At 44.0% G+C, this 10,066-nt stretch overlaps 1 protein-coding gene across 1 annotated transcript in view; it reads left to right on the top strand.

Moving 5' to 3' along the window:
* Nucleotides 1-6,221: 6,221 nt before the first annotated feature.
* SRD5A2 (steroid 5 alpha-reductase 2) overlaps nt 6,222-10,066 on the top strand; it is a 46,661-nt gene continuing 42,816 nt past the window's right edge. Inside the window, exon 1 of the mRNA XM_052649622.1 lies at nt 6,222-6,502. Within this exon, the coding sequence (XP_052505582.1) occupies nt 6,222-6,502 (281 nt within the window). The remainder of the gene's footprint in view (nt 6,503-10,066) is intronic.

Raw genomic sequence — 10,066 nt, 5'->3', positions numbered from 1 at the left:
GAATTGCAGCACACCAGGCCACCCTGTCCATCACCAACTCCCGGAGTTCACTCAAACTCACGTCCATCGACTTGATGATGCCATCCAGCCATCTCATCCTCTGTCATCCCCTTTCCCTCCTGCCCCCAATCCCTCCCAGCATCAGAATCTTTTCCAATGAGTCAACTCTTCGCATGAGGTGGCCAAAGTACTGGAGTTTCAGCTTTAGCATCAGTCCTTCCAAAGAAATCCCAGGGCTGATCTCCTTCAGAATGGACTGGTTGGATCTCCTTGCAGTCCAAGGGACTCTCAAGAGTCTTCTCCAACACCACAGTTCAAAAGCATCAATTCTTTGGCACTCAGCTTTCTTCACAGTCCAACTCTCACATCCATACATGACCACTGGAAAAACCATAGCCTTGACAAGATGGACCTTTGTTGGCAAAGTAATGTCTCTGCTTTTCAATATGCTATCTAGGTTGGTTATAACTTTTCTTCCAAGGAGTAAGCATCTTTTAATTTCATGGCTACAGTCACCATCTGCAGTGATTTTGGAGCCCAAAAAGATGAAGTCTGACACTGTTTCCCCATCGATTTGCCATGAAGTGATGGGACCAGATGCCATGATCTTCGTTTTCTGAACGTTGAGGTTTGAGCCAACTTCTTCACTCTCCTCTTTTACTTTCATCAAGAGGCTTTTTAGCTCCTCTTCACTTTCTTCCATAAGGGTGGTGTCATCTGCATATCTGAGGTTATTGGTATTTCTCCCAGCAATCTTGATTCCAGCTTGTGCTTCCTCCAGCCCAGCATTTCTCATGATGTACTCTGCATAGAAGTTAAATAAGCAGGGTGACAATATACAGCCTTGACGTACTCCTTTTCCTATTTGGAACCAGTCTGTTGTTCCATGTCCAGTTCTAACTGTTGCTTCCTGACCTGCATATAGGTTTCTCAAGAGGCAGGTCAGGTGGTCTGGGATTCCCATCTCTTTCAGAATTTTCCACAGTTTATTGTAATCCACACAGTCAAAGGCTTTGGTATAGTCAATAAAGCAGAAGTAGATGTTTTTCTGGAACTCTCTTGCTTTTTTGATGATCCAGCAGATGTTGCCAATTTGATCTCTGGTTCCTCTGCCTTTTCTAAAACCAGCCTGAACATCAGGAAGTTCATGGTTCACATATTGCTGAAGCCTGGCTTGGAGAATTTTCAGCATTACTTTACTAGTGTGTGAGATGAGTGCAATTGTGTGGTAGTTTGAGCATTCTTTGGCATTGCCTTTTTTTGACATATGTGTGGTGAAGAATTAAATTTATCCAAAGAGTGATCGAGTGTTTATGCTAGCCACTTGTGGATAACCTCTAAACCCTTGGGATGAAGAGTTTGGTTGGTCTTTCCCCATTTTGTAAATCCTCTAAATCCTCTAAATGCCTCTAAATCCTTGGAGTTTCCTGAGTAATAGGAGTATTTTGTTATTAATGGAGGCCCTAATAGTTTATACTAAGTAGATAACTCAGAATGAGGGCTGGCCATGCCAGAATGACCAACAGTGTGATTAGAAGGTTAGCATTTTGAGCCACATAATATCAGCCTGACCTCTGAGGAGCCAAGTGGGCTGGAAATTGAGTTCAGTCACCTGGCCAATGATTCAACTGATTGTGAATGAAACCTTACTGAAAAATACGGACACCAAAGCTTGGATAAGCTTTCTTGGTAGGCAAGACACTGCATATTGTTACACATTGATGTACTGAGAAGGCAGTAGATCCTGAGTCCATGGGGAGAGGACAAGAAAACTTCATGTTGAGACCCCCTCCCCCTGACATAATCTCTTCTTTTGACTGGTTCTGATTTATGTCTTCTTGCTACAGTAAAGCTGTAATCATCAATATAGTGCTTTCCTGAGTTCTGTGAGTTGCTCTAGTGAATTATTGAACCTGAAGGATTAGTGGGAACCCCCACATTGTGGTGAGTTGTTCAGAAGTATTGTGGTCTGCAGACCCCTGAACTTACTTGTGTCTGAAGTGAGGGCAGTCTTGTGGAGGACTGTGTCCTAAACCTATGAAGTTTGGCTCAACTTGAGTAGTTGGAATTGGAAGTCAACACAACATGTCTAGCAACTTGGGGGATGCTGATTATTGTGAAGTCTACATTGTCACATGTCTGTTTTAACTATCTTCCTTTAAAGAGGGTTGGACCTTGTTAAATTACTTGTTACTCATCTTGATCTTTTGGGAGAATTGATTTAACATTTTGTTAGGAATGTGGTCTTCGCTTTAAAAATAAATTAATTCTATCACTAAAGCATGACCTTCTGGGATCACTGCTGAATTTTCCAGGTGATTTCTCTTTCTTTCTCTGACACACACACCAGCCATACCCCAACTGCCTCTTACATCAAGCTCTCATACTCTGGACCATTATTCCCCTGTCCTAATCACCCCAGTGCCAGATACCAGACAAATAGAATTAGCCCCTACACTCAAGAGCACATGGAAAATATTCAAACTAGCCAATCCTAAACCTGCTTCCCTAACCCTGTCCTGTCCTTCCTGAAGAAACCTCAATAAAAGATCTTGTGCACATTTTCCTCTCACTCCCTCTGCCTCCTGACTGATCCTGAGTCTTCCCTGTATGGTGCTGTGTGGCTTGCTGTGTCTCCTGTTTCTAGGGATTGGTGAGTATAAACTTCCTTCATGATGGTCATTTCCGCGTCTGCCAGATTAAAACAAATCTTCAGTACCACTAAAACACACAAAAAGTAAATGCTCTATGATTATATTTATGTAAGTTTCAAAAGCTGGCATAAATAATTATGGTGTAACAAGTCAGGGTGGTAGTTATTCTGAGAGGGGACGTGAGGAGGCCTGACAGGAGCTTCTGTTATGCTAGTAATCAATTTCCTGATTTAGGTGCTGGTTGCAAGAATGTATTCAGGTTGTGCCAATCAACCAAGTTGTCTATTTCGAATTTGGGCACTTTCTTTGTGCATGTAATATGGAGCAGTTACATTATTGGTTCCATTCTGCCTCTCCCCACATCCCTGTCCTTTGCAGTGTAACTGCAATACTCTCCTACTCTGACCTTGGAATCCATCATGTGACTTGATCTGGACAATAGAACAAATAGAAAGTAACAGTGTACTAGCTTTTGGCCTGAGCCTCAAGAGGTCTTGTGTGTTTCTTGTCCTTTTTTTTTTTTTCCTCTTTATTTATTTATTTATTTTTACTTTACAATACTGTATTGGTTTTGCCACACATTGACATGAATCCGCCACGGGTGTATAGGAGTTCCCAATCCTGAACCCCCCTCCCACCACCCTCCCCGTATCATCTCTCTGGGTCATCCCAGTGCACCAGCCCCAAGCATCCTGTATCCTATATCGAACCTAGACTGGAGATTCGTTTCTTACATGATAGTATACATGTTTCAATGCCATTCTCCCAAGTCATCCAACCCTCTCCCTCTCCCACAGAGTCCAAAAGTCTGTTCTTTACATCTGTGTCTCTTTTGCTGTCTCGCATACAGGATTATCATTACCATCTTTCTAAATTCCATATATATGTGTTAGTATACTGTATTGGTGTTTTTCTTTCTGGCTTATCTCACTCTGTATAATCGGCTCCAGTTTCATCCACCTCATTAGAACTGATTCAAATGTATTCTTTTTAATGGCTGAGTAATACTCCATTTTGTATATGTACCACAGCTTTCTTATCCATTCATCTGCTGATGGACACCTAGATTGCTTTCATGTCCTGGCTATTATAAACAGTGCTGCAATGAACACTGGGGTACACGTGTCTCTTTCAATTCTGGTTTCCTTGGTGTGTATGCCCAGCAGTGGGATTGCCCTTTTATGCTTCTGTTATTGACATTGTATAGATGTGATGGGGCTAGCTCACTTATGCTAGGATGAGAGCCATGTGGAACAGAGCTGTCTCAGCTAAGGTTCTCCATCCAAACCCAGCTTGGAGCAGGCCTCTCTCAGTTGCAACACAGATGAATGAGTGAGCATAGTTAAGATCAGCCTAGCTTAGCCTAGAACTCCTGACCTCTATCTGATTCCCAGATGCATGATCTGAAGATAACTGACTTTTACAACAGTTTGTTATGCAGCAAAAGCTGACTGACACAGTAGTGGAAAAAAGATGATGAGAACCAAAATTGGGCAAAGTTGTAAGAAGGGAGAATTGAGACGGGAGAAATTTCATTAAAAAAAAAGTATTCCATCAAATTGGGCTTAAAATGTCACATTACCTATTATTGTGATATGGTATGGTACCAAGAAATCTAGTTTCCCAGTCTGCAAGCCAGCCTCCAGGGAGGCTCTGGCTGTACTGAACAGACAAGAGGAAACGGGGAACACACAGGGAGGATCTGGGTGTGGATGGAGGAGAGTGGAGGGAAGATAAATGAGTTTATTTTTGGGTAGGGTGGAATTTGAGGTCTCTGAAGGAAATCCAAGTGGAGTTGTCCAGCAAGGAGGAAATGCAGATGAGAAGTTCCAGTCTTTGCTGGAGATCTAGATTTGAGAGTTCTCAACTAGAAGGTAGTAAATGAGGAATCTGGAACTGGATCTGGAAAGCCAATGCAGACACAACTCTAGGTAGCTGTGAGAGCTGACGTCTGGTCACTCCATGGACAGGTCCTACATGGTGATCAACTGAAACTGCAGCATAATTACAATTTAATTTTTAACCTAACAGGAAAGTGATAAATACCTCTTCAGCAAGCAGAGGACTCCCTGTCACATTAAAGCATTACCATACACCAGGAATCAGGAAATAGCCTCAAACTGAACAATTGAAACACTGTGTGCCTTTCATTGGAATACCTGTTAGGAAATGGCAGGAGTGGATGGAGAAATATGAATGGGGCTCCTGAGAGGCAGTTAGTGGGAGCAAAGGGAGGAGGAGGAAGAAAGCACCCAAGAAAGCAGGTGGAGGGAAAGAGAAAGATTGGGGTGGAGCTTGAAGTAGGGACAAGAGGAGAAAATTAATAGGGATGAAGCAATCAAGGCAGGTGGGACAAGAAGACAAGAAGATAAACAGTAGGTGGGAAGAGGAGGCCACCCTGGGTGGAGGAAACTGGGTTAAAGAAAGAAGAGGAAAAAGGGAACACAAAGCAGATGAAGAATGCAGTCAAGGAAGCCTGGGTCTGGAATCAGAGATGGGAAAATGATATATATATATATATATATATATATATATATATATATATATATATATAGACCATGCCCAGTGGCATGCTGATTTAGTTTCCCGACCAGGGATCAAACCGCTGCCCCCTGCAATGCAAGTGCACAGTCCTAACCACTGGACCACCAGGAAATTCTCAGAGAAGGGAAGAAGAAACCGATAGTGAAGGAAAGGGTGAAGGATGAGAAGCACGGCAGAGAGAAGGGAGAGAGAGAAAGAAATGCGTCTTAGGAGTTCAGAGCGCAGTTGCCCTTCGAATGGCAACATTATGTGGAACTCGATTCATCCACATTAGATGAGAGACAAGCCTCTTTAATGCAGAAAGACCGCGGGGGCAGTAGAGATGGGGAGAGGCTGGTAACTATCTGGGGGCAAGGCGGTGCGGAGGGGTCACTAACCAAAGAACGCGGCTCCGGGACACAGAAAGCCTGGGGGATGCAGGAAGTGCCCGGATGCTGGGCCCAGGGTCGAAGGAAGGATGCAGGGCTGAGTGGAAGCAGGAGAACGAAGGAGCACACAGAACCGGAGGAGTTGGGAAGACCCTGGTGCTGATGGTCAGTGGGTGGGGGTTGCGTGGCGACCACGCAGTGTGTGTTACGGCCGCAGAATCACCCTGGCTAACTCGTACCTGTGCTTTTCTCTTATTTCCTAGTCTCAGAAGTTGCAACTTCAGAGGTTGATGGGTGAAGAACAGATCTTCAAAGGGCGCTTAGAAGCTGAGAAGGGTGGCAGACGATGAGAGGGCGCGCTAGCGGGCGAAGGCGCTAAAATGGGCTAATAGAAGGGCCCAGGACACGACGTTGGCTCCACGAAAGCCTTCGTCCATTCTCCGCCTGGCTGCTTCCCAAAGTGCCAGCCTTGCGAAAGGGGCATCGCTGCGAGCCTAGCCAGGGCTGACCGCACCGGGATGGGAGGTAGGATGCAGGGGCGTGAGCCAAGGCCGAAGGGGCGGACGCGGGGTGGCGTCTAGCTCTCCATAAAGGGACCGTGGGGGCCTCACTCTCTTCTGCGCTGCTAGCGGCCACCGGCAGGGAACACGGAGCAATGTCTGTTCGCTGCCAGCAGAGTCCGGTGCTGGCAGGGAGTGCCACTTTGGCCGCCCTGGGGGCACTGGTCCTGTACCTCGCGGAGCCCTCCGGCTACGGGAAGTACTCGGAGAACCTGATGCCGGTGGCTATCCGTCTGCCCGCCCGCGCCGCCTGGTTCCTGCAGGAGCTGCCCTCCTTCGCGGTGCCCGCGGGGATACTCGCAGGGCAGCCCAGCTCTCTTTTGGGTCCGCCTGCGACTGTGCTTCTGGGCCTCTTCTGCGCACATTACTTCCACAGGTAGCGTTTTCCTTTGAGAGCGCGGAGTGGAGCGCACCGCCAGGCTCCCGGCGTCCAGGAGCACAGCGCGCGGGGCGCCTGGAGGCTCGCAGAGGGGAGGTGCGGGCGGCTGTAAGGAGTGCGGGGCCGGGGGAGCGTCCGACAGAGCAGGGGCTGCGGGCCGGACGCGGGCTGGGGGAGAAGCGATCTCGGGCAGACGCCGCCTCCGCTCTCCACCGCTCCGAGCGCTTCTCAGGTCTGCTTCGTATCCTTCGACTGCGCTGGGGGAAGAGCGGGGCGGGAGGCGACCTGGAAAGCTCAAGCTGGGCAGAGCTGTTGGCCCAGCGGTAACCTCTCCGATTCCGCGCGATCCCGTGTTACCTGTGGCGTCTTGCCCATCTCCCCTTCTCATTCCTTCTTCACCTTTCCTTTACAGGGTGCGGGCGGGCTGGTTTTGAGGTCTTGAGGGAGCCCAAATATTGGCATTTCCCGAAGGAAATGTAGCTCAGAGGCTCTGGCTCAACTTATCTCGGCAGGGAGATGGGCAGAGCCAGACTTAAATGGTGGGAAAGAGAATGCAATGGGAACCCCCGGGCCTGAGGAGTCCCACTTCTCCGGGCCCTCGGAAAAGGGAGCGCGCTCACCACCAACTCGCTTCATGTTCCCCTGGTACATAAGTGTTAATGAGTTGAAGTTAACTTAATGTTCTTCTGAATGAAAAAAAATCCCAAGTTCAGGAGAAATTTACCTTCTGGTGTGAGACGGAAAGAAGGAAAGAAACCAAGGGATTTCCGGATTTGGCGAATGACTGCTCAAAAGAGACTCATAGGGAAAGGAACAAGCGCTTGATTTAGCTGCCCACCATGCCTAGTCATTTGCCACCTGCAGTCCCATTTAGCCCCGTTGTAACCTTGTGAGATATGCATTTACTGTGCCCATTTTACAGACAAAGAAACTGAGGCTGTTTAAGGTTAAGTGGCTGAATGAACATGATACAGCTAGTGCCCAGCCAATTTAAAATAGCCTGCGAAACTCCGTGGCTCAAGACCTTCCAACCATGTTAAACGGGTAGATACTCTGCAAGGAGAAAACAGAATTCATAGACAGAGAAAAGTTGCCAAACCAAACCAAGAACTGGAACAGAAGCACAGCCTTTTTTGAATAGAGAATTTATGGGATCAAAAAATCAAGGAAATCTAGGTTAGGCATTAGGGTAAACAATTTGTCTCAAAGCTGAAAGGCATCGTCCTCTCTCATAATGGATCATAAGGGAAAAGTGATGCCTCATTTTGGGAAAAGGAAGTGTAGAAGAACAAGTTTTAAACTGTCTTTTCTTATAACCTCTGCTTATCCTCTGGATCTTAACCAGATTTAATATTTATGCAATTTTAACTGAATTCTCACTCTTTTAATAATTATTGCCAAGCAACCATTTTATAAATGGTTGTCCTTTTTGGATTTTATTTTACCCAGATTTAAGTGGTTTAATTTGCACAGAAAGAAAGACATTAGATGCAGAAGGTTAGAGACCAGTTTTTGATTTCGCTTGTTTTCTGAAAGCATATTTAACAGAAAAAATGTGATTTTTATCAGAAAGTTACTTTTAGCACCATAAACAATATTTTTATGAATTCATTTCATCTTGCAGTAAAGATTAGTGTTTTCAACAATCCTTTTAACAAAGAATTTTAGACTTGTTTTTAAAGCCAAAAGGTACTTTTCCTTAATAAATTATGACAAGTACATTAAAAGAAGCAAGGAAGTAATTACTCATAAGATGAATATCGACATACTGTTCATCTTATTCAGGGGAAATTTAAAATGTAAGTAAAGGATCTGGGGACTAAGTCTGCCTGCAGGAAAATTCCCACTGAAAACACAACTCTGGCTGAATGAGTTGTCCCTAAGGAATGAAGATGTGATGTTTTGTACATCATTCCCCTGGTGTGAACTCTTTGTTTGAGTCCACTGGACTATTGAATCTGTTATCATTTTGAGTGCTTACAAGGGGTTTCTCCAAGCACTACTTGAGTTATCTATAGTCCTCATACCAGCCCATTAAGGAAGTTCTATTATCACCTCCATTTTGCAGGTGGGAAACTGGGGCCAAAAAATGATTAAATAACTTGCCCAAGGTCACACAGTAACCAGGGAACTAGGATTTAGGTCCATGGAGTTTGAATCCAGAGCTCAGGCTCTTAGCTACCACAATAAACTGTTTTATATTTGTTCTTGCTGTCTTGTTCTTGCCTTTTAAAAAACTATATTTAGGTTTAAAGTTAGTTTTTAAGTTATAAAAGTAATGAATAGAAATTATGAAAAGTACAAAAGTAGAAAAATTTCAATAATTTCAGCACCTGAGTACATTAATTGTTAATGTTTTGGGACATTTCCATCAAGGCTTTAATTTTTCTTGGTAGATTTTTATGCATGCTTGCTATATTGAATATATATAGATTTTAGTTCTACCTGAGTACTGTCCATAATAAAAATTTCCCACATTATCACAGAATCTTTATAAATATCATCTTAGTGGTTGCTTGTTACTTCACTTATCCTAAAAACAATCATTTATCTATCCATTAATTTATAGTTTTTGAAATAATTTAAATAATTTTTACATAAACATTTTATTAAATGGGACAATTTGTCTTTTTGTTTAGGCTAGGTTAAATAAGGCTATGATGTACATTTTGGCATCTAATATTTTTTCAGAAGTCAGGACCATTCTTTTAGCCAGGATTCCCAGAAGTGGTTCAAAGATATGAGTATTTTGGCTTTAAGTTTTAAAAGTCATTTGGGTTGATAGTGAGGGCACATTAAAAAAAAAGCTCCAGACTGTCTTGGTTTTATCCTGTCCTTTGCATAGCTATGATACAGAGAATATGATGAGGGAAAAAGTGTTCACAAGAAGGCTGGATTATCTGTGGCTTAGACTCTTCTGCAAAATGTCCTTTGGGGACTATTCAGAAAGCAATATGTCCCATAGGATAGAAGGTGAAACTCTTTGTACCTTTCTCCATACAAGGATGACATACTATAATGTGAATTTCACAAGGGCATAGGTGTTTGTCTCATTTGTTCATGGCTGTGTCTTCGTGTAGAAAGTGCTGGTACGTAGCTGGTAGTCACTAAAATTTGTTGAATGCATGAATGAACTCTTCTTCTGACATCAGTAAAGGCAGTCAGAAATGTGGGAGAGCTAGCAATTACTTAGGAATCATTGCTGAGATTGCATGGCCAGGTCAACTCAGATCATTCTCTTCCCTTCAGAATCTATTGTTGTAGATATTCGGATGGTTTAGCTACATGAAAATGACTGCTGTGTAAGCATGTTGCCTAATCCCACGTCTAAAGTTGTTTAAAGTCAGAATTTTCTCACCTCTTGTTGACCTTGATTATAGCCTGAAACGATACTTTACCCCTAATCCCTGATTGATCATTTTCTCAACTTGCCATGGTGTTTCATGCAATAGTCATCATACCACCTGAGCCTGGGGGAAGCTGAAGTTTTTTCAAGACTTGGGTGTGACCTTGGTGCTTAGATGAAAAAGAAAAATCTCTTTTCAAAAAAAGGTGACTATT

This window comes from Budorcas taxicolor, chromosome 11, assembly GCF_023091745.1.
Source record: "Budorcas taxicolor isolate Tak-1 chromosome 11, Takin1.1, whole genome shotgun sequence".
NCBI lineage: Eukaryota > Metazoa > Chordata > Mammalia > Artiodactyla > Bovidae > Budorcas > Budorcas taxicolor.
The sequence above is the reverse complement of the archived record's forward strand: the minus strand, read 5'-3'. Positions and strand labels throughout refer to the sequence as shown.